Source organism: Leptopilina boulardi, unplaced genomic scaffold, assembly GCF_019393585.1.
Source record: "Leptopilina boulardi isolate dan_hultmark-lab unplaced genomic scaffold, ZJU_Lbou_2.1 LbouV2_224, whole genome shotgun sequence".
In the NCBI taxonomy this organism is placed as follows: domain Eukaryota; kingdom Metazoa; phylum Arthropoda; class Insecta; order Hymenoptera; family Figitidae; genus Leptopilina; species Leptopilina boulardi.
In genome coordinates, this window is record NW_026137779.1 from 768571 (window position 1) to 794913 (window position 26343).

General features: G+C 28.5%; 2 protein-coding genes across 12 annotated transcripts in view; both read right to left on the bottom strand.

Annotated features, from left to right (window-relative positions):
- LOC127279891 (uncharacterized) overlaps nt 1–16517 on the bottom strand; it is a 258929-nt gene extending 242412 nt beyond the window's left edge. For all 11 annotated transcript variants that reach the window (XR_007842734.1, XM_051302535.1, XM_051302532.1 and 8 more), the window contains exon 1: nt 15304–16517. Coding sequence is in view for 10 of the 11 variants with exons in the window: in XM_051302535.1 (XP_051158492.1) it covers nt 15304–16447 (1144 nt within the window). In the remaining variant the exon portion in view is untranslated. The remainder of the gene's footprint in view (nt 1–15303) is intronic.
- LOC127279881 (uncharacterized) overlaps nt 16458–26343 on the bottom strand; it is a 110831-nt gene continuing 100945 nt past the window's right edge. The window contains exons 2-3 of the mRNA XM_051302519.1: nt 16518–17597; nt 16458–16467 (exon numbers count right to left, since the gene is read on the bottom strand). Of these exons, the coding sequence (XP_051158476.1) occupies nt 16458–16467; nt 16518–17527 (1020 nt within the window). The 5' untranslated portion in view covers nt 17528–17597. The remainder of the gene's footprint in view (nt 16468–16517; nt 17598–26343) is intronic.

Below are 26343 nucleotides of genomic sequence, written 5' to 3' on the forward strand. Positions count from 1 at the left end.
AAAATTTTACTTTCAAATTCACTTTCTGAGTTAGAGTAGCTTTTATAGTATTCAAGACTGATCTCAACTGTGAGAGACAAAATATTATTATTATCTGGCGACGAAAGTGTGGAACTATAATGATCTACAACTATATTAAAATTACTCATATAATTTCCCATCTAATTTCCTACTTGGTATCTTATGTGGACAATTCTTACATGAGATCCTATATAGGAATTCATAAGAGAACATATATAGGAAATTATATGGAAATTTATATATGTAATTTTAATTTAATTTTGTTGAGAGATTCGACATGGGATTTTTTATCTACACTACCGTCCGAAATTGTGCGAACTCTGCTTTTTCAACTACTATAAAACTGTTCAAATCTTCAAAAATATTAAAACTAAATTTTTTTCCTCTGTATTTTATTAAAGCTAATAAAATTCTGAAAGAAATGACACCTTGACAAAGAGAATATGTTAATTTTTAGGGTTCCGTACCCGAAGGGGGAACCCTATTAATGAGACTAGTGAAGCAAGGCATGTACCCCCCCCCCCCCTAGCGGCCACACGAATTTATCTAGAGGGCTGAAATTTGGTATACATATGTATTTTGGCGTGTAGATTACAGGAAAAATATAGCGAATCTCATAGGAATTGATTATCATAGCGTTGTCAAGGAAAAACCATGAATTTTTACGAAAAATCCCTGAAAATGACTATGTACCCCCCCTCTGGTTGCCACATCTTTTTACATAGAGAGCTCAAATTTGGTACACTTATGTATTTTTACGTGAAAATTACAGGAAAAATATAGCGAACATGATTCGGATCAATTTACATAGCGTTGTCAAGGAAAAATCAAAAATTTTGAAAAAAAGCGTTTAATCCACCTAGCGCACACACTATTTGACCAAGACAGTTCATATTTGGTATACTGACGTATTTTTGCGTGTAGATTACAGGAAAAATATAGCGAGCACGATTGGAGTTGATGATCATATTGTTTTTAAGGAAAACTCATATTTTTAGAAAAAATCATGGATTTTTCGAATAAAAAAAGAAGAAAATTTTATCTTAAGGAATTCAAATTTATACATTTTTACGTATTTTTACGTGTAGATTACAAAAAAAATATAGCGAGAACGATTAGAGTTGATTATCATAGAGTTTTTAAGAAAAAACTGATAATTTTTTATAAAAATCATGAATTTTCTTCAAAAAACAAAGAAAATATTATCTAATGGGCTTCAAACTTATACATTTTTATGTATTTTTACGTATAGATTACAAAAAAAATATAGTGAGCATGATTGGAGTTGATAATCATAGCGTTTTTAAGGAAAAACTGATAATTTTCGTTATATGTGACTATGTGTCTATCTATGTGTTTTTATGCTCACATTACAGGAAAAATTAAGCAAAATTGGAATTTTTCCACATGCCTTCACACTTTAACCCCTTAAATTTTAGGTTTAAGGGTACGGAACCCTCGGTTTTAATGCGAGTGTAACTCGCACTTGTCCGATTTTTTTAAATAGATAAGGAAAACCCAATTTTCAATGTTTTTACTATTTTTTTTATTTCTCTGGCAAAAATTAATATTTTTAAACGTTCTTGTGCTCATTGGAATCGAATTTTGTTATACAATTCAAATTATTTAAAACAATTCATGTACATATTCTTCCCTAGCGTATGCAAACTGTGAAAGTTGGCTGAAAAAAAGTCAGAAATTAAAGTTCAATTCTACAATAAAATGTAATTTTTAAAAATCAAATAAATGGATAACCTTAAACTTCTTTGATTTATGTAAGTAAATTTAAGATTCATACATTTTACTGATCATTTTTTTTCATATAAATATTAATCATAATTTTTTGACTTTTTTTGAGCCAACTTTCACGGTTTGCATACGCTAGGGAAGAATGTGTACAAGAATTGTTTTATATAATTTAAATTGCATAACAAAATAAGATTCCAATGAGCCCAAAAACGTAAAAAATGTTAATTTTTGCCAGAGAAATAAAAAAAATAGTAAAAACATTGAAAAATGGGTTTTTCTTAGATATCTAATTGAAAAATTAACACCCAAGTAGAAATGTGCCACTGGCATAGTACTGACCCAACACTGCCAGTCAGTATAACAGTACTGACTGCCGTACTGGGCCAGTAGTGGACCAACCCTGGCTGGTAACGCTGTCCAGTACTGATTTTGTCCCGCTCACCAGTACTAACGTAGTACTAGAATAATACTGGCATAATACTGGCAAAGTACTCATCCGGACTTAAAATCTCACTTTTTTACAAAATGCTAAAACACGCTTTTCAATGCAAATTTCATCCTTATTAGCTTATTACTCCCATTTTTACCACGAACAGGTAATGTGAAGCCAATATAATAGTTAACGTTATTTAGAATATATAAAATATTAACAATAAATAATTAAAATAATAATTATCATTTATATTAATTAAATTATTTTATTTTTAATAAATTATTTTACAAAAAATAATTTGTGTTGTAAATTTTTTTATTTTTTTAAATTCATAATATTTAATTATTTTTACTTTGCACTTATACTTAATTTAATAATTATTTAATAATTGATATTACACATGAACAAATATTGTACTTATAACACTTAAAACTAAGAACGAAAAATCTCGCACGCATGGGGGATCGAACCCTAAACCCTTAGAACGCAAGTCAGATACGCATACCGCACAGCCGCGCTGGCTTGAAGTGCTGACTTGAAGTAGTTCACCTAATACAAAAGTTTTGATTTCAAAGTTTGTATTATCTATTGATCACGAAAATAAAATGAATTTATTCTTAAATTTTTTAAACTCACAAAATTTTTTCAATTTTTACAAAGATTTAATGAAATAAAACTGGATATCCATTTCAGTTAAATATTTTTAATAAATTATTTTTACCGTAAATAATATTAAAACAGACAAAAATGATTGATGAATTACATAATTAAAAATAAGTTAATAAAAGACGACTGTAAAATATGAATGGTAAAAAATTTTTTAAATTTAATATTTAATTATTAATAATATTTAAAAATTACAGTGAAAAAATTACATTTGCTTTATTTTTAAAACTATTAGAAAAAAATTCTCAACTTATTGTTATTGTATGCATGATAAATAACTTAATGCACATATGAGTACTAAAATAACTAAAAAAACATAAATATATTTTATATAGGTATATAATAATACATTACAATTACATCCAAAATTTTGAGGGAAAGTATTCGAAAGAAATTAATATACATTTTTTTAAATAAAAAATCATCGTTTTCTACCTATTGGAATAATTTAAAGACTTTTTCATTTAATGTTTTTTATCACCGACATAGTACTGATTCGGTGTGAATGACAGTGTACTGCCAGTACTGGTTTTAATATTTTTTTACCTCCGACATAGTACTGATTCGGTGTATTAGTCAGTACACTGCCAGTACTGAAAGTCAATACCGACAGCCAGTATTGGATCAGTACCATGCCGGTGTTTAATTACGGCGAGCTACGGATATTTCTACTTGGGCATATTCTCTTTGTCAATGTGTCATTTCTTTCAGAATTTTATTAGCTTTAATAAAACATTTTAGTTTTAATATTTTTAAAGATTTGAACAGTTTTATATTTGTTGAAAAAGCAGAGTTCGATCAATTTTCAACGGTAGTGTATAAGCAAAATAAGATTTCACCTATGGTACAATATGGAATTTGACATAGGAATATTTTAATTAAGGGGTTAGACCACTGTGAAATTTAAAAAAAATCGAAAATTCTTTTTTTGCTAAAAAGGTGCCTTAGGGTGTCAGAAATGAGAAAAAATAATCATTATCAAGGTAAAATATTTTTAAAAGCTTAAATTTTAAATCCGCTCGGTGCCGGATGTACGATTCTGTATATCATAGAGACATACGTTTACGCGTTTTTCTCAAAACCAAGTTTTTCTAACTGGCCGGTAACTTTTCTCGTACAATTTTTGACCAAATTAGTTAAAAATTGGTTTACAGCTTGAAGATAACATTCTTTATGGTAGTTCGTAAGGGTTTTTTTAGCAAAAAATTTTTTTTTATTAATAATTTTGTACCGATTTTTTTTACTAAAAAACTCGAAATTTTTATCAAACTTGGGCCATTTTCACAAAAATCGGTTTTTTCAAAATCCCCTAGGTACCTTGTCCGCCTTTTAAGGGTGAAGAAACTTTGTTTATTATTTCCGAATAAATAAATAAAAAAGGTATATGATAAACAATATTAAAACATTTTGTATGGAGAAATTTGAGATGTCAAAAAACATTAGGTAGATACGATTTTAAAAATTATGAAAAAATTTACTTTGAAAATGCAAAAGGTACCCGGGTACCTCGTCAGTCCCATAAAGGTTAAGATTAATCTTTTTTTAATTTTTTTTTTTTGAAATTTAAAAATGTGTATTTATACTCCAAAAAATATTGAAATGTCCTTTTTGATATTTTCGAGATATTAATTAATTAATTATTAAATGTTAATAAAAAATGAAATATTTTATAAACAAATAAAGTTATCGTTATTCTGATGTTTCCAAATGAAACATGACATAATTCTGCAACCGACGAGCCCTATATGAAGTATTTTGGTTTAGTGGATTGTTAAGGGGGGCGCCTACTTTAGAATGTAAAAAACTGCGTACATTTCAGGAATTTTTTTCTCAAACACATTTAAATAAATCGATGCGAGATTTAGTGTATGTTTTCTTATATATTTAAATCTTTGAAATATAATTTTTTGATTAAATGAAAATAGAATTTAATAATAAAATAAACGCCATATATATAACGTCTCGCTGCTGAAATTTTCCCATTGCGTACAACCTAGGGTCCACAATTCTTATCCAAAACAAAAAAACAAAATTTTTTCTTTAAATATACATTATTGCCTTCTGTATGAATTAAAAGATTTCAATAGAAAGTAAAAACTGACATTTTTACATGACTTTTTAAAAAAAAATTTAATTTTCGCCAAAAAAAATCTCATTTTTTCTTTAAAAAAAAGCACTAAATTTAACTCTATCAAAAACAAATTTAATTCATACAGAAGAGACACTTTTTATCTTCAAAACAAGCCCAGGTAGACCTTAATCGGTTAAATAGATTTTTGTCTATCGTGTTCGCAAACTACAAAAACAGTGTTTTGAGAAAAACGAGTTTAAAGATTGAAAAACATATAAGTGCTGTTTTTTAAAAACTTACGGCAGTCACAGGCCTCGATGAACGACTATTTTTTATATGGGTAGCTCTTAGATAAGACGACATTTTACTAATAAATGGTAATTTTAATGGTAGATGTAATAGTAGATAAGCGCAACAAATTATGAAAAGTATTAGAGACCGGGAGTGGATTCGCGCGCCAGGCCACGCGCTTTATTGCGTTCTACAAGCTGTAACTCGAAAAATACTTTGTATTTTGACATAATATTTTAAGAGCATATTCTCTGATAGTTGTACTTTCAGTTAAGACAACTTTTAAAAAATCGATTTTTTTGACCCGATAAAGTAGGCGCCCCCCTTAATAAACAATTGGATAACATTGCGATTGTTCATTATGTCAACTTTCATTTGGTAATGTCAGAATTACGATAACTTTATCAAGATTCGCGGTAGAGAATCGACGTTAAGTAAAAAAAAATTTTCCACGAATATATTTTCCCAAAATATAAATAAAAAATAAAATATTTTTCGACCAAAATTGGATATCTCGAAAAGTTCTTTACGGATTTTGTTTAAACCTTTTTTGCCGGGTAAAATATGTAAAAACAAGTTGTAAATTCAGATGTTCATTACATGAACATTTTGCTTCCTCTTTACGATCAGCAAAAAAATTTGCTTCCTCGTGGAGAAAGCATTAATATTGAAATAAACATACAAAAATAATATAATAATATAAACATTAGAGTACCTATACCTACATTTGAGTAAAATTTAAAGAATTAATGGAAGTTAAAAAATCAAAAATTCATATTTTAACCGAAATTTCTAAATATTAATGAAAAAGAATATATAATTTATAATTATTTACAATTATATCGAGTCGTTTTAATGCAAGGAACACAATTATTTTAAATTTAAACTTAAATTTAAATAAATATAAAAATTTTCAGCTAAAATGTGTATTTTCTATTTTTTAACATTCATTAATTTATTAAATTTACCTCAAATGTAAATTTTATATATACCAATCGATTCGTTTTCATGTAAGGAATACAATTATTTCATCTATAAACTTAAATTTAAATAATCACAAAATTTTATAGCCAAAATGTGAATTTTTGATTTTTTAACTTTCATTAATTCTTTAAATTTAAATTAAAACTATACTTTATATATACTGATCGATTTGTCTTGACTTAAGGAATACGATTTTATTATATATAATCTTAAATTTTTCTATTTAAAAATTTTTTCGATTAAAAAAACTTTGGAAAAAAGACGATAAAATTTTTTTTTTTGGGTATTTTTTAAAATCCTTTGGTCAGATTTGAGATATTAATATGATAAATGAGCCTACCAAATTTTATCTAAATCCATTAAAACCTGTTAAAGTTATCTTCTAAACCAAAAAGGGATCCACACACACATACATTCGGACAATTGATCAGGATCTCATATAACATGTTTCTATATAGAGAAAAATTTGTTTCCGATACTTTGAAAATTTTTACAAACGAAAGGACTACAAAGATTCCTCCACGAGGAAGCAAAATAATTTCAGTTGTGAAAATGGGAGGATTCCCAAAAAATTATAAGAATTAGGCTCAAAAAACTGAAAAATTTAAGGTTTTTTTTTATTCTTAGCCACGCCTGGAGCCTATACAGTTGAACGGATTCGCATGAAACTTACAAATAATATTAATTAGGTTATAATCTCGATATACACTTCGGGAAATTTCAAAACACTCAAAAAATTTTAAAATTTTTAATTTTTTATGAAAATAAATTTTTTGCGCTTCTAAATGAGGGAGAACATGTTTAAAAGTTGTAAACAAATTCTATTTTTTAAGCAAATTATTTAAAAATTAATATTTTTTCTAAAAGTTTAAGGTCTTTTGCATAAAAAACATTTACATCTTTTTTCTATATTTTCCCAGGTGCAAATGATTCGTAAGGAATTCGTTTGGAATTCGTTCGGAATTCGTCCAGATTTCCGAAAGAATTCGTTTAGATTTCGTCCAGATTTCCTGTCGAATTCTGGAAAACGCCGTGTGGCGATTTGCAACAGAATTCGTCCATAATTTAATAGGAATTCGTGCGACATTTTTCAGAAAAATCAATACAAAAAAAAATTTTGACAAATTTTCGACCGAAATTCGTATGGTATTCGTGCGAATTACTAACGACTATTTTAAAAACAATTTGTGTGGATTCCAATAAGAATTTAATAGGAATTCAGATCGGAATTTTGGCTGATAAATATTTTGAAAAATATATTCGTCCACTTTTCCGACCGAATAGTGCGCGATATTCGTGCGAATTACCAAGAAATTCTTTAAATAAACTTGGCGTGGATTCCTATAAGAAATTGATAGGAATTCCGAACGGAATTTAGACTGAAAAATATTTTTAAAAAAATATTCGCCCACTTTTCCGAACGAATAGTGCGCGGTATTCGTGCGAATTACTAAGGAATTCTTTAAATAAACTTCGTGTGGATTCCTATAAGAAATTGATGGGAATTCCGAACGGAATTTTGGCTGAAAAATTTGTTTAAAAAAATATCCGCCCACTTTTCCGACCGAATAGTATGCAGTATTCGTGCGAATTACTAAGGAATTCTTTAAAATTTTAAATAAACTTCGTGTGGATTCCTATAAGAAATTGATGGGAATTCCGAACGGAATTTTGGAGGAAAAATTTTTTTAAAAATATATTCGCCTACTTTTCCGACCGAATATTGCGCGGTATTCGTGCGAATTACTAAGGAATTCTTTAAATAAACTTCGTGTGGATTGCTATAAGAAATTGATAGGAATTCCGAATGGAATTTTGGATGAAAAATATTTTTAAAAAAATATTCGCCCACTTTTCCGAACGAATAGTGCGCGGTATTCGTGCGAATTACTAAGGAATTCTTTAAAATTTTAAATAAACTTCGTGTGGATTCCTATAAGAAATTGATGGGAATTCCGAACGGAATTTTGGAGGAAAAATTTTTTTAAAAATATATTCGCCTACTTTTCCGACCGAATATTGCGCGGTATTCGTGCGAATTACTAAGGAATTCTTTAAATAAACTTCGTGTGGATTGCTATAAGAAATTGATAGGAATTCCGAACGGAATTTAGACTGAAAAATATTTTTAAAAAAATATCAGCCCACTTTTCCGAACGAATAGTGCGCGGTATTCGTGCGAATTACTAAGGAATTCTTTAAAATTTTAAATAAACTTCGTGTGGATTCCTATAAGAAATTGATGGGAATTCCGAACGGAATTTTGGAGGAAAAATTTTTTTAAAAATATATTCGCCTACTTTTCCGACCGAATATTGCGCGGTATTCGTGCGAATTACTAAGGAATTCTTTAAATAAACTTCGTGTGGATTGCTATAAGAAATTGATAGGAATTCCGAATGGAATTTTGGCCAAAAAATTTGTTTAAAAAAATATCCGCCCACTTTTCCGACCGAATAGTGCGCGGTATTCGTGCTAATTACTAAGGAATTCTTTATATAAACTTCGTGTGGATTGCTATAAGAAATTGATGGGAATTCCGAACGGAATTTTGGATGAAAATTTTTTTTAAAAATATATTCGCCTACTTTTCCGACCGAATATTGCGCGGTATTCGTGCGAATTACTAAAGAATTCTTTATATAAACTTCGTGTGGATTCCTATAAGAAATTGATAGGAATTCCGAACGGAATTTAGGATGAAAAATTTTTTTAAAAATATATTCGCCTACTTTTCCGACCGAATATTGGGTGGTATTCGTGCGAATTACTAAGGAATTCTTTAAATAAACTTTGTGTGGATTCCTATAAGAATTTGATAGGAATTCCGAACGGAATTTTGGATGAAAAATATTTTTAAAAAAATATTCGCCCACTTTTCCGAACGAATAGTGCGCGGTATTCGTGCGAATTACTAAGGAATTCTTTAAATAAACTTCGTGTGGATTCCTATAAGAAATTGATGGGAATTCCGAACGGAATTTTGGCTGAAAAATTTGTTTAAAAAAATATCCGCCCACTTTTCCGACCGAATAGTATGCAGTATTCGTGCGAATTACTAAGGAATTCTTTAAAATTTTAAATAAACTTCGTGTGGATTCCTATAAGAAATTGATGGGAATTCCGAACGGAATTTTGGAGGAAAAATTTTTTTAAAAATATATTCGCCTACTTTTCCGACCGAATATTGCGCGGTATTCGTGCGAATTACTAAGGAATTCTTTAAATAAACTTCGTGTGGATTGCTATAAGAAATTGATAGGAATTCCGAATGGAATTTTGGATGAAAAATATTTTTAAAAAAATATTCGCCCACTTTTCCGAACGAATAGTGCGCGGTATTCGTGCGAATTACTAAGGAATTCTTTAAAATTTTAAATAAACTTCGTGTGGATTCCTATAAGAAATTGATGGGAATTCCGAACGGAATTTTGGAGGAAAAATTTTTTTAAAAATATATTCGCCTACTTTTCCGACCGAATATTGCGCGGTATTCGTGCGAATTACTAAGGAATTCTTTAAATAAACTTTGTGTGGATTCCTATAAGAATTTGATAGGAATTCCGAACGGAATTTTGGATGAAAAATATTTTTAAAAAAATATTCGCCCACTTTTCCGAACGAATAGTGCGCGGTAGTCGTGCGAATTACTAAGGAATTCTTTAAATAAACTTCGTGTGGATTCCTATAAGAAATTGATGGGAATTCCGAACGGAATTTTGGCTGAAAAATTTGTTTAAAAAAATATCCGCCCACTTTTCCGACCGAATAGTATGCAGTATTCGTGCGAATTACTAAGGAATTCTTTAAAATTTTAAATAAACTTCGTGTGGATTCCTATAAGAAATTGATGGGAATTCCGAACGGAATTTTGGAGGAAAAATTTTTTTAAAAATATATTCGCCTACTTTTCCGACCGAATATTGCGCGGTATTCGTGCGAATTACTAAGCAATTCTTTAAATAAACTTCGTGTGGATTGCTATAAGAAATTGATAGGAATTCCGAATGGAATTTTGGATGAAAAATATTTTTAAAAAAATATTCGCCCACTTTTCCGAACGAATAGTGCGCGGTATTCGTGCGAATTACTAAGGAATTCTTTAAAATTTTAAATAAACTTCGTGTGGATTCCTATAAGAAATTGATGGGAATTCCGAACGGAATTTTGGAGGAAAAATTTTTTTAAAAATATATTCGCCTACTTTTCCGACCGAATATTGCGGGGTATTCGTGCGAATTACTAAGGAATTCTTTAAATAAACTTTGTGTGGATTCCTATAAGAATTTGATAGGAATTCCGAACGGAATTTTGGATGAAAAATATTTTTAAAAAAATATTCGCCCACTTTTCCGAACGAATAGTGCGCGGTAGTCGTGCGAATTACTAAGGAATTCTTTATATAAACTTCGTGTGGATTCCTATAAGAAATTAATAGGAATTCCGAACGGAATTTTGGATGAAAAATTTTTTTAAAAAAATATTCGCCCACTTTTCCGAACGAATAGTGCGCGGTAGTCGTGCGAATTACTAAGGAATTCTTTATATAAACTTCGTGTGGATTCCTATAAGAAATTGATAGGAATTCCGAACGGAGTTTTGGCTGAAAAATTTGTTTAAAAAAATATCCGCCCTCTTTTCCGACCGAATAGTGCGCGGTAGTCATGCGAATTACTAAGGAATTCTTTATATAAACTTCGTGTGGATTCCTATAAGAAATTGGTGGGAATTCCGAACGGAATTTAGGCTGAAAAATATTTTTAAAAAAATATTCGCCCACTTTTCCGAACGAATAGTGCGCGGTATTCGTGCGAATTACTAAGGAATTCTTTAAATAAACTTCGTGTGGATTCCTATAAGAAATTGATGGAAATTCCAAACGGAATTTTGGATGAAAATTTTTTTTAAAAATATATTCGCCTACTTTTCCGACCGAATATTGCGTGGTATTCGTGCGAATTACTAAGGAATTCTTTATATAAACTTCGTGTCGATTCCTATAAAAAATTGATAGGAATTCCGAACGGAATTTTGGATGAAAAATTTGTTTAAAAAAATATCCGCCCACTTTTCCGACCGAATAGTATGCAGTATTCGTGCGAATTACGAAGGAATTCTTTAAAATTTTAAATAAACTTCGTGTGGATTCCTATAAGAAATTGATGGGAATTCCGAACGGAATTTTGGCTGAAAAATTTGTTTAAAAAAATATCCGCCCACTTTTCTGACCGAATAGTGCGCGGTAGTCGTGCGAATTACTAAGGAATTCTTTATATAAACTTCGTGTGGATTCCTATAAGAAATTGATGGGAATTCCGAACGGAATTTTGGATGAAAAATTTGTTTAAAAAAATATCCGCCCACTTTTCCGACCGAATAGTATGCAGTATTCGTGCGAATTACGAAGGAATTCTTTAAAATTTTAAATAAACTTCGTGTGGATTCCTATAAGAAATTGATGGGAATTCCGAACGGAATTTTGGGTGAAAAATTTTTTTAAAAAAATATTCTACCACTTTTCCGAACGAATAGTGCGCGGTAGTCGTGCGAATTACTAAGGAATTCTTTATATAAACTTCGTGTGGATTCCTATAAGAAATTGATAGGAATTCCGAACGGAATTTTGGCTGAAAAATTTGTTTAAAAAAATATCTGCCCACTTTTCTGACCGAATAGTGCGCGGTAGTCGTGCGAATTACTAAGGAATTCTTTATATAAACTTCGTGTGGATTCCTATAAGAAATTGATGGGAATTCCGAACGGAATTTTGGATGAAAAATTTGTTTAAAAAAATATCCGTCCACTTTTCCGACCGAATAGTATGCAGTATTCGTGCGAATACCGCGCACTATTCGGTCGGAAAAGTGGGCGAATATTTTTTAAAAAAAAATTTTCGGCTAAAATTCCTTGCGGATTTCCTATCAATTTCTTATAGGAATCCACACGAAGTTTATTTAAAGAATTTGTTAGTAATTCGTACGAATACCGCGCACTATTCGGTCGGAAAAGTGGGCGAATATTATTTTAAAAAAATTTTTCACCCAAAATTCCGTTCCGAATTCCTATCATTTTCTTATAGGAATTCACACGAAGTTTATTTAAAGAATTCCTTAGTAATTCTTACGAATACCGCGCACTATTCGGTCCAAAAAGGGGGCGAATATTTGTTTAAAAAAAATTTTTCAGCCAAAATTCCTTGCGGATTTCCTATCAATTTCTTATAGGAATCCTCACGAAGATTATTTAATGAATTTGTTAGTAATTCGTACGAATACCGCGCACTATTCGGTCGGAAAAGTGGGCAAATATTTTTTAAAAAAATTTTTTCATCCAAATTTCCGTTCGGAATTTCTATCAATTTCTTATAGGAATCCGCACGAACTGTTCTTAAAATATTCGTTAGCAATTCGCACGAATACCGTACGAAATTCGGTCGGAAATTTGAGTGAAAATTTTTTTGTATTCGTTTTTCTTATCAAAGTCGCACGAATTCCGATTAAATTATGGACGAATTCTGTTTCAAATCGCCACACGGCGTTTTCCAGAATTCGACAGGAAATCTGAACGAATTCTAAACGAATTCTTAAGGAAATTTGGACGAATTCCGGACGAATTCCACACGTCATTCGTGAGGATCATTTTCACCTGGGTTTAGTAGGGAAAAAGTTATACGTAAACCAAAAAAATATTGCTGAAATTTGTCATTGTAAATATCTCGAAAAATATTAAAAATTTCAAATTCAAAATGTGTACACTTATTTAGCACCACTATCACTACAATTTACCGAATTTTGAGAAAAATCCGAGACATGACCCTGTATTCTCATATGAAATGCCTCAATTATTAACTCTAATTCATATTTAGACCAAAACAATTCGTTTTTTTACATAGCACGCATATTTAAAAATTATAATTTGTATAATTTCCCATTTTTAAATTTAATTACTTATATTAAAAAAATTAATTAAAACTTAACATAATCCTAAAATTTACTTGGCTAACATTCATTTCACGAATTGTTTCAATGGTTAAGATAATTTTTGATTAGCGTAACTTTTTGCATCGAAGATTTTTTTGTTGGTTTGTTTATAAAATAAATTATTAAATAATTAATTAATTAATATCTCGAAAATAACAAAGAAGGACATCTCAAGATGTTTTGTAGTAAAAAAAAAACATTTTTAACTTTCAAAAAAAAAATTAAAAAAAGACCGATCTTAAAAAAAAGTCAAAAACTTTCTTGTTTTTTTAAAAAAGGGTCAAATTTTGAATTTTTTGAAAAAAATTTTGCACCACTCGAAAGAGCATAAAAAAACCTTTCAAAAACATATAGGTCAAATTTTTATTCATCTTTTCGTTTAAAAGTTATAACTTTTCAAAAATTCACTGTTTAAATTTTTCAAAAAAAATCAATCCCTTCCCTCTCCTTCAGTTTTTAAAAAAACCTAACAATACTTCGTGATTAAAGTACTTACTTATAGGGCTAAACTATGTGCAAGTTACAACCCGATCCGACCAACATTTGTTTTTTCTAAAGGTGCTCGCTCAAGTAAAGATGGAATAGTGCGCAGCATATGATTCAAATGAATCAGAAAAGGACAGAAATATCGCTCTTTCCTTTTCCATCTCATTTGAAACACATCCTGCACTTTGAGCATACGTCAAATAGTTGCGCATATGTCGCGTCAAGAGCAGACGACAAAACCACAACCTTAAGGAACCAAATTTTTATTATCATATTCTTGTTCCCTGATGTCTAAAATATATAAATATTCATTTGTGGTAATTAAAATTAACGTATACTTTTAAAAAATTGAGTTTAAGAATATTTTAATTTTTACGATTTTTTTAAAATTTTATCAAGTTTGTCTAAATGCAATGTAATTTAAATTTTATATTCAGGTATTATTATTATACTGTTTGTTGTATATTCATTAATTTTGGTGTTTTTTTAAATAAATTAGCCTAAAGAAAATTATATAACCACGCCATATAGAAACGCAGCAACTTTATAAAATAACGTAAATTTATTTTATGTTTTATCTTTCTACTGACAGAATAGCTCAGCGACTTCAGGAAATTAAGAGTAAAATTAGTTAAACATTAAAAATTTTCCCAATAATATTAACCGTAAATTTGAAATATGAGGCAAAATTCCTGAAATGTCCGAACAAAAAATTAAAAGTTCTCGAATTTAATCCATACTTTTCTAAAATGTTGTTATTGTTGGTGAAAGTCTAAAAATCAATTATTATTGAATTTAATAAAATAGTTTTTGAATTACAACGTTTTTAATTTTTGACTTTTGAAAAAAAAATTTTTTTTCAATGTACAATATTTATAAGTAGAATGCATAAAAGTTAACATATATATAATGATTTTTAAAGCTTTTTTGACGAGCTACACGCTGTTAATAAAAATTTTTTTTTTAAATAACATTTGACCTTGAGATTCAAGGTCAAAATGTTAATTTACGTTTATCTCAAAATCGGATTTTTTAAAATTATTTTTAACTATCTCAATGGAAAGCTTGACTAATTTCCTACAAAACGTGTAATTTTCAGAGTGGGATCTTTTAAAGTTTTTGAGATATTAATTAATTAATTAATTAATGTTTATAACAAATGAAATATATTACAAACGAATAAAGTTACCGTAATTCTGAAGTTAGTAATTGAAAGTTAACGTAATTCCGCATCCAACGAGCCCTATATGAAGTATTTTGGATAAGTAGATTGTTAATAAACAATTAGTTAACATTGCAATTGTTTATAACCAATCTAATTATCCAAAATACTTCATATAGGGCTCGTTGGATGCGGAATTAGCTTAACTTTCAATTGGTTAGTTTAGATTTATGATAACTTTATTTGTTTGTAAGATATTTCATTTTTTATTGTTATTTAACTAAAATTGAACAAAAATACTTCATATAGGGCTATCTCGGTATTATATTAGTATTAATTTTACTGCAAAGCATATTTGCTGATCAGTCTTTTTGAAGCAAAGTTTCATTATTATTCTGTAAATTATATTATCATTTCTTACATAATTAAGATATGTTTCTATGAAAAGAAATTTTCTTACCGCAATCTAGAAAGACGTCTACATCACTATTATTAAAAGCTAAATGAGCAGCTCTAGATCCGAAAACATAAGCTCTAGCTCCTGGATATTGTGAAGCAACTGTTTGTTCTATGAATTTTGAAAGTAAACGTATGTGTTTTTCTGAAGCAGTTGCTGCATCGGATTGATGTAGCAAAGACTCTGATATTTCTTTAAAGTTATTGAGTAAATTCACGGCAGATTTATTCATCTCCACTACTTCATAGTCTTTGCTTTTAACTAAGTATTTATGCATTGTATTATCACAATGTTTGGTGTACGTATCTGAATTTCCATAGCATATACTTGCACATGGAAGGCAAACATCAAAACTAACTTTATCTCCTTTCTTAATCATTTTCTTCAATTGTATTGAATGCTTTTTGCTTTGTAAGTGTTCTGCAAAATCAATTTCATATTCGGATTTCATATTACACAACTGACACGAAAATCGTTGAACAATATACCAACAATTATTTAGCTGATCCAGAAATGTATTGAAATGTTCAAGATTTAATTGTTTCTGACTTTGGGCCTTTACTAAATGATTTACTTCTGAATCAATATGTTTTTTAATTATACTGTCATTATTAATGACATCTTTATTACAAGCAAAACAAAAAGTAATGTCATTGTTAACTTCTTTCATAAATTCCTTAGCTAAAGCAAGATCACTAAACTGAACTGGAAAATTTTTAAACTCACGATCACCGTCCATTAATTTTTCAAGCTTATAAGTATGATTTAAACTAAATAAATGTTCAAAAATATTTTGTAAACTGTTTGGTACCTTTATACAACAAACGAGACAGAAATTATCCTCTTCAACTTGAAGCAATAATGTGACTCCTAATAGCAAATAATTTATTTTTTCTTGAGTTGCATTAAATATATTAAATGGACCTTCTTCAAGAAATATTTTGCTGTATTCACTATTAAAGTGAATAGTGCTTCTGTTATGCTTTTTATTGTCCATTTTTGGTTTTCTTATCATTTGATTGCATAATTCATCAACAATAGTTTTAGATGCAGGCAAACAATCTGAGAGATTACTTTGTTCTAAAGATTTGTTTGAAGTGTAAAGTAGCTGATTTTCGTGCTCAACTGTGCTTAAATGATCAATCATTTTTTTATCTTCAAATATATCTTTTTTGCAAGCAGGACAATAGATGAAGGGAAAATAATCTCTTGGAAGCGTTGATAGAATATGTTTATGCTTAAGATCATGAAGATGCTGAAGTAATTCTACATCTCCACATACTGTAACATTACACACGTAGCACCTGTAAGAACACTTTGATTTTTCATCCATTGAATGTGAAACCAAGTTCAAATTATCTAAACCTTTTTGCACTTGGTCTACGCTTTCATTTTTTGGTAATACATGCATATTATTTAATCTCACTTTTTCTTTAAAATCTTTAACGCTGAGTTTGTGTTTTTTGCCTTGCGAATGTTTTATAAGATCCAGAGAACAATATGATAAATCTACCTTACACAAAGTGCAATGATATATTAAATTCCCATCATTTAATTCTTTTAAGTAAAGTAAAGAAGAAATTTTACAGTCACGTTTTGATTTAAAAATGTGTTCAGCCATAGCTTCTTTGTACCAAAAATTGCTATCACATACAAAACAGGTGAATTGAACAGGTAAAGAGATAGTGCTCGATTGACTTAGAAAATTATTTGATGAAGATACACTTTCTTTTAGTGATGGTAATGGTTTATAAAAATCTATTTTTGATAATCTTAATTCTTCTTTTTCTCTATGTTTCCGTCCAAATATATGTTCTTTGAAATTTGTTTCACAATAAAGGTGAATTTTGCATAAACTACAAAAATAACTGTTATTTCTTGATGTATCATGCTTATTAAATACCTTATTTACATGTCGCTGACCACTAATGTGTTCAATAACATGACAAAGACGTGGCATAATGCAATCACAAACATTGCAGTAATATACCCCATGGTTAACTTGCACAATTTCATTCTTTATGAGTTCTTCAAATTTCTCATCGGATAAATTTTGTAATTCTTTCTCAAATTCATTAACTATGAGTTGTCTAAATTTATTATGAGAGACATTTTTAGAATCACAGTGGTTTAAAACATCTTCATTTTTTATAGGAATTTTACACAGGTAACAATAATATCCATTTGCATCTTTTCGTATACGATGCTCAAATAGTTTTTTGAACATTTTTTAAAAAAATATTTTAATTTTTAACTCTCTTTTTTTAAGAAATTAGAAGCTGCTGTCCTGAGAAACACTAAAACATAAACAAATAGTTTAAAATTTTTAAAATGAATTTACAAAATTTGACTTGATAATTTTTTTTAAATTACATAATAAAATTCTGATTCGAATGAGAATCAAAGTAGTACATTGTGTGGCAAGGGCGGAAAATTGACAATTCCTGACCGAGTGCGAAGTTTGCAGCACAAGCGAAGCGAGGTCATAATTAACAATTCCACCCGTGTTGCACACGATATTTTTTATCCAACCTGATGATAAATAAGTATAATAATAACTAATGAAAAATATTTTATTTAATCAAAGTGACGTTACGGAAAAAATCATTTCCGCCAGCCTTGTGACATCAGCAAACTAGTATAGTTTTTTCCGCCCTTCACACATGTGAATAACAGTTTTGTAATAAAGATTTTCTGAAAGATTCAAATCAATTTTAAATGTTTCGTTATAAAAGTGTCCAAAATTTTTTCATAATTTTCGAAGAAGTACCCAGATAATTTAAAAAATTACAAATTTTTTTCGTTTATATTACAGTCGGAAAATATGTGGTTTCAAATGCAACATATTTAAATTCTATTAAAATCCGTTAAAAAGATTTGTAAATATTAATATTTACGAAAAAGCATACCAAAAAATTAAAAATGGCGTATAATATGTATGTGCATAAAAATATTTATTGTATTAGATGCTCATTGTCTCAAAACAATTTTTAGTGGAAATCCGAAATGAAAGAACGCATATTTTTATTACACACGAACAAACCAAACATTTTCGGAAACTAGGGCCCAAAAAAAGAGACCAATGTTTTGCCGTTTTGCAAGATCAGGTCATTTAACGAGTTTAGGGTTGAAAACAACCCTTAAATGAAAAATGACGAGAACATCTTTTAAAAATTAATAATTTTTATAAAACGCGGGGGTTTTCGGGGTCTCTGATTACGAATATGATGACAGATTTTCTAAATTCAAAATGGCGGATATAATATGGCGGTTGACATTTCTTAAAGTTAATTATTTTTTAAAAAACTTGGTATCCGGGGGTTTTCGGGGTCGCTGATTACGAATCTGATATCACATTTGTAAAATTCAAAATGGCGGATCCAATATGTCGGACAAAATTTTTTAAATTTAATGGAATTCACTTGAAACTTGTTAATTGGAGGTTTTGGGGGTCGCTGATTAAGAATATGATGTCAGATTTTTAAAATTCAAAATGGCGGATCCCATATGGCGGTCGAAGTTTCTAAAACTTAATTATTTTTTATGAAACTTGGTATCCGGGGGTTTTTGGAGTCACTGATTACGAATCTGATATAACATTTGCAAAAATCAAAACATAAAATGCGATAATGTTGAAGATCACAAATCTGAAATATAAATTGGAGATTTTAAATTAATGTGATTAATATCTTGTTGAAATTAACGAACAAACATTTTAGAAATTTTATTTTAAGTTATTTTTAAACTGAAAACTTCTCCATTTATTAACTGTGTTTAGAATTTATAAATTTAAAAATGGATTTTTAAAATTACAATACAATATAATTATATTAATAATATATTATTAAAATATTAATATATAATATATACCAAGTTTCATAAAAAATAATTAAGTTTTAGAATCTTCGACCGCCATATTGGATCCGCCGTTTTGAATTTTAAAAATCTGTCATCATATTCGTAATCAGCGACCCCGAAAACCCCCGGATACCAAGTTTTATAAAAAATAATTAACTTTAAGAAATGTCAACCGCCATATTAGATCCGCCATTTTGAATTTAGAAAATCTGTCATCATATTCGTAATCAATGACCCCGAAAACCCCCGCGTACTAAGTTTCATAAAAATTATTAATTTTTAAAAGATGTTCTCGTCATTTTTCATTTAAGGGTTGTTTCAATATTTTATCCTATGCAAATTGTATAAACAAATAAATTTTGTAGGTTTCAAATCTTTTTCTTGAATATTAATATCTCATCTTTCAGAAAGTACAATTAATAATATTATTTTAATTATTTAAATGATAATTAATTCTTTTTTTCAAGAGATGTATATTTAAGTGGACAAACGTTCTTAATCCTTCGAGGTCACACTTCGTTTTTCGATCGCGGAGGTCACACTGGTTAGTTTCCATCCTTAGTCATTTTTAAGTGGCTGTAATTTGGAAATGGTTAATTTACACAAACCAGAAAAATTTGTGGATACATTTCAATGCTTTAAAAAGCAAAGTTTAACTCGCACTTTACCAATTTTTTCACAATTTTTACAATTACTTCTTACACCGGAAAATAATTAAACTACAACAAAATTATAGCTAATAAGTTAAGTGTTCAAATGGGATTAGCGATGTTTTATAAATATTAATAATAATAATAATATACTTTAATATAATAATGAATTTATCCCTTGGTGTAATGAATAGTAAAGGAAAAAAATTTAACAATCCATCCAAGTCAAGTAGTCAGTAAAATAAAAGAAATTATTTTTTACGTTTCGACAGCACTGCTGTCCTCATCAGAAACGAAAAAAAATAAACTATAAAATTGTCATCTTGAAGTTAAGACGTCAAAAGACAAACTACACACACCCCATTCTTCCCTTCTTTAATATTTAAGGTAAAAGCGAAATAAATTAAATTTTTTTATTCCAATATAACAAATTATTTTCTGAAATATTTTTTTTAAAGCTAGTCGCCATGCAATAGCCAGTAAGTTGAAGAAAATTTCTGATCAGTTTTATGAAAATCAGTTAAAAATTGTCTTAGCTGCATTGCACGGCGTGACAAAAATCGCGTTTAAAGTTTTCAATACAATAAAGTAGTGTTTAAACTTTTTCCTTGAAGACTTTATGTGTTCGTAAATAACTATTGCACTAAACCCAAGTTTTACTATCATTTGCTAATAGTGCTTGCTACTGACAATTAATAAAATTATATTTACAAGAAAGTGAAAGAATAGAGAGATCTAGTAAGCATCGTTAACTGCGTTTGGTAGCATTTGAAGTGCTACACTTATGTATACTATAGACATTCATATTTCGATTATAAATAAATAATGTAGGATCATATATTACAGATAGTAAACTAATTTTTAATGTAACAAAAATGGAAAAAATTATTATTTATACGAGTTTACCCGCTTAAGGCGAGGGGAAATTCACTAAGGAAATCAGAAATCGGTAGATGTAGTCTCTGTAAGATTTCTTGAGATTTCTACGCGATTACCTAAGATTTCTAGGGACTGCCGGCTCGGTTACTGGCTCAACTGCCAATGACTCCTTACATACTGGTACTATGTATATTGAAATGAAATTTTGGATTAGCTTAGTAAAAATCGACTTTGATCGACTTTTATGTTTATAAGTTTATTAAATATATCAAAAACAATCACGCACTTTTTGAAAGCGCATTTAAAAAATAATTTTTTAAATCATTTTTATTCTTCTCAAGAATCTATAATATTTATAGTTTATGAAATATTAATTATTAATAGAATAAATAATCAATAAATACAACAATTTAAATGAAAAAATTATTTGTCACTAAATATAGGAATGAATTGTTTTTGAAATATATATTCGATCATATTATTGAAAACTTCTCATTTAGATAAATTATGTATAATTTTTTTAAAAATATATTTTGCTCTATTAATTGTTTTGAAAATAAATTATAATCTATTGACTCGAATAGCTACAAACACTGTAATGAATATTGTGTTCGATTTACATATAATGTAACGTCCTAATTTTCAATTTAGAGTTGTTCGATGGTAATTAAAAAAGTTTTGCATCTTATTATAATACAAATCAATTTTTTGTGATTGCAATAAATAAATTTTGAAAATTGCTTGTACGCAGTTATTTCTGAAAATCAAACTCGTTATAATTTTACAAAAAGTGTCTCGGCATGTGATAACGACACTATACATAGATGTGATCATTAGTCGATAAATACTTCAAGCTTGCTCGGTCGCGTTCGGCAGATGTCGGCTGACGAAGCGACTACTGTGTCGAGACTCCCAGCGATTTCTACTAAGATTTCCTGAGATTTCGAATGAGACTTCCCTGGATTTCTATAGATTTCAAAAATTTCTTAAACTATTTCTTTAATTCTAAATTCAGGAAATCGTGATTTCTGAAGTGAATCTCTCCTCGCCTTAATCCTTTGCGGCACAGTAATAACCCAGATTACCACCTATTTTATTTACAACTTTTCTTACTGTATTTGAAGTTTTTTAAGCAATATTCATTAATTTTTCTAAAGTGAATGAGAACATATTATTGAATGAAACGAAAATAAAAGTAACAATATTCATGTTGTGAAATTTTGTTTTATTATTATCAGTTGTACGAATTATTTTCTTTTCACTAGTGTCATTTAGAGAATGTTTAATTTTTAAATCTTGTGTTAATAGAACTCTGTTAATATTATTACTGGGAATATACACGGAGAAAATCTGAAAGCAATGAGTAGTTTTTCTCATAGCACTGGCTACTGTGTACACCAAAAAATTAAATTTCAAAACTCTGAATGTTCTCCACACAGCACTGAATGCACTGCAGAAAATAATCACAACTTTTTTTGACAGTAAACAGAGTTTCGTTTGATATTAGTTGACAACAGATTATTCAGAACTACAAATGTAGCAATAAATTCTTTGCTCGAAGTCGTGACTGCTGTTCTCACAGCTCTGAGTACTGTGCAGAATTATTTTTTAGAATTTAGAAAACAAAGGAATGTTTAACGTTAATTTAAAAGAAGATAGCCATGGTTATTTTTTCTTTTCAAATATTGATTTTAATTGACATGTTTATAAACAGTTAATGAATAATAGATATAAAGAAATGAAGACTTCAAAAAGTCTTTTTGAAAACTATCGCTTTTTTTTAATTTTTCAGTTATGTAGCAAATAAAGTTATTATACAATAATAAAATAATAAATAATTATTTTTTAAATGAATTATTATAGGCAAATTTTAAATATTTATTTGTATTTCACAAGTTTTAAGATCTTAAGATTTCTTAGCCAATATCAAATTACAACCTAATCTAAATTTATAGATAATTATGATTAAAAAATATTAAGTTTCAACATTATTAATTTAAATATTTATCTCGTGAAGTAATAAAAATTATTATTTCTTACGTTTATTAATAAAAAGTAATTTGTTTAATATTATTAAAGTTTATTACTTCTTATTTAATTAAATATAAATAATTTTAGTCAAATAATCTGTTTTTCATAAAAATATAAGAAAACATCTAAAATTGATTAAAATAGTCTTGAACGCTTGATTAAAATTGTTATTTATTTTTTATTAAAGGTTAAATGTTCTTTTATTTTTTAATCCTAAAAAATAATTCTACACAGTACTCAGAGCTGTGATGAAAGCAGTCACGACTTCGAGCGAAGAATTTATTGCTATATTCCTAGCTTTGAAAACTCTGTTGTCCATTAATATAAACCGAAATTCTAATAACTGTCAAAAAAATAGTGATTATTTTCTGCAGAGCATTGAGTGTTGTGCAAAAAACATTCAGAGTTTTGGAATTTAATTTTTTGGTTTCCACAGTAGCCAGTGATGTGAGAAAAAATACTCAGTATTTCAGATTTTCTCCGTGTAATTAGTAAAAATATAATTTTTATGTTCCTGAGTTCAATTTATGAAAAGACGGTTCTAATCATTCTCTATTATCGAATTCCAATTGTGAGACGTTCTTACTGTTGGAAAATGATTTAAGCGATTATTTTCAAACATTGACTTAAAATGGTTTCTCATTTTGATATTATCAGTTTCATAATTTACACGGTTTGGCATTACGTTAAATAATATAAATGTTGCAAATGCTATTGCATATACTCCACACTCAACACTACCAAAAGGTTGTTGATCAACAGCTTCAAAAACTACTGTTGGTTTAAAAGGGAACAATCTAATTAAATATTTTATTTGATGCACATTTAAACACCCCTCATTAAGGCTATCAAAAATATAAAGTCTTACTCTATCGTAATAGACACAAATTCAGTGACCATAATTGTTATTACTGCTAAAAAGTATTTGAATATGTATATCACCTACTCTAATTGAGACAATAAAATCAAGCATTTGTACATAAAAAGCACTTTGTATATTGAATAAAGAATTGGAATCTTTTCTTAATAAATCTTGAAATTTGTACATATGCATGTAATTTAACAATTTATTTCTATTTTCAATAATTTTTAAATCTTTAGCACTTAAAATAACATACTCTTTTATGTTGGCCATAGTATACTTCGTTTAATTTTATTTTTGATTTATGAAAATCTAAATATCTCTAACCCTTTGCTCACTCTCTCTAATATAACAAATTTGACCTTTTATTAAATATAACCAATTTTGTCTTTAATTCAATACAACCAATTTTACCTTTTATTAAATATAACCAATTTTTCCTTTAATTCAATACAACTAATTTACCTTTTACTAAATATAACCAATTTTTCCTTTAATTGAATATAACCAATTTTTACTTTAATCCAATATAACCAATTTTGCCTTTTATCCAATAAAACTACCAAATATCCAAAAGAATGAGAGAACTATGAGTAACTATGAATCAGTTTTAGAAACTTTTTAAGAACCGAAAATAAGCAATTTTTCATGACATTTTTTTTAGAGTGCTCCAAAATATTTCTAGTTCATTTTTTTGAGGTCGGGTTAGGTGGATCCCGTCATTTAGGTCTCTATCTTTAAAATGACCTAAAGTTTTTGCAATTATCTGTTATAGAACCCGAGATATCGTTCCGGCAAAATTCAACCTCAAAAAAGACTGGCAATATTCACGACAGCTGTACGTGAGTACAGTCAAAGAAAAAAGTAAACAAAAAATGAAAAAATACAGTTTAAGATACGTATAATAATATTTAAAAGGTTGTTTTTAAGTTGAATAAAAGGCTTGTCCAGAAAAAATTCAAGAAAATGTCATTGTTTTACCCTCTCTACATGAGGAAGACCCCTTAACTCTAAGGACCCAGGTAATAATTTCTTTTCACACATTTATTATATAGAAAAATAAAGATGTACCAACCCTTGGCCAATAGAACCTTTGTTAATGAAGATTAACTCTGAGTACATAATGAAATGTACTGTAGGTTTACATCGACATCGGCACGTCTGACGTCTCGAAATTTTTTACCTGTATTATCACATGGAAATATAAAGATAAAAGTCAAAAACTGAAAAGGTAATCTATATCTTTCTTTCTCACATTAAGGAATATAACATATAAACATTTTCATTTAATATTGCATTTCTCTATCTAGAGGATTCAAAATAACATAAGAATATCTTCGCCTAAAAATCTTACTCTTCTTTTTTTCTGTTTTCAAAATAAAAAAAATATGTATATACCAGTATTAGTCCCTCAGAACAATTACCACAAACAATACCAATCCTTGGACAATAGAGTTTAATTGTTACTTCGTTTACTCATGTTTTTAAGTTTAATAGCCAATAATTTAAAATATTTTAAAATTTTACAAACAATTTTTATTTAAATAATTTCTTGCGATTGCTCAATTTAAACAGTGGGACATTAAACACTGGGACAGGCAAAAATTTAAGTTTATGAAACGTGGATTTTGGCAACACTAATTATAAGTTGTGTCAGCTATACGCATGCGCATTTATACTTACACAGCGAATAAAAATGTGATTTTTTATGCTAAAAAACATAAAAAAAATTCAAAATTTATAATTATTACAATTATTGTTCGGCAACATTTGAAAAATAACACTTGATAAGAGAACGACTATTCAAATTTTCCTCCAAATTGTTTTTAGGTTATGACCAAATTATGACGGATCAGCAGTACTGTAAACGTAAAAAAAAATAATAGCAATTTTTCATATGAAACTTGACATCGTATTATAAAAATGTAAAATATTATTAAATTATGAGTGTTTTGCAACATTTGTTAACGTTATTTAATGCAAAACATATATATTTACAAAGTATGAAGCAGAATATTATTATTGAAACAATTATTCATTATTTAATAATAGGTGTCCCACTGTTTAACACAAACCTTCAAAACAAGAAAAATGTATCAAGTTTCGAAAACTTGAAATTTTTCTATTTAATCACAATATAATTTAAATAGAATATATGCATTATGTAGAAAAGAGTTCAAACTTTATGGTAATACCGAAAAGTGTCCAAAAATATATAAAATTGACATATTAATATGTCTTTGAAAAAAAGTGTTCTTATGCCATTTTGAATTGTCTAGATAGAGAAACGCAATGTTAAACAAAGAAGTACTTATGTTATATTCCTTGGTGTAAGAAAGAAAGTTATGCGTTACCTATTCAGTTTTAGACTTTCTTTATAGCTTTTTCACGTGATAAAGGGAGAAAGAAATAATTACCTGGGTCCTCAGAGTTATTAATTAATCCTCTTTAACAGATTGCAGGTCAAGCGAACCCTTATTTGCAAAATAAAGATATATCTTTCTCTCTCCATAACTTGTTCTTTTCTCTGTCACTGAAAACCCAGCAGGGGTCCGGACGGAATGAATGAATGAATGAATACCAAGATTATTATAGTTAACTAGCAACTTTGTCGTCCGCAAGCGGCCGACTACGTTGCTAGTGTGCATTAACCATATTTTTTATTCATTTTTTTTCAAAAAAATTTAATATTAGAAATGTAAAAAAAAATTTCTTTATATTGGATCTACCACCCAAGTGGCACGGAATATTCCTTGAATGTCA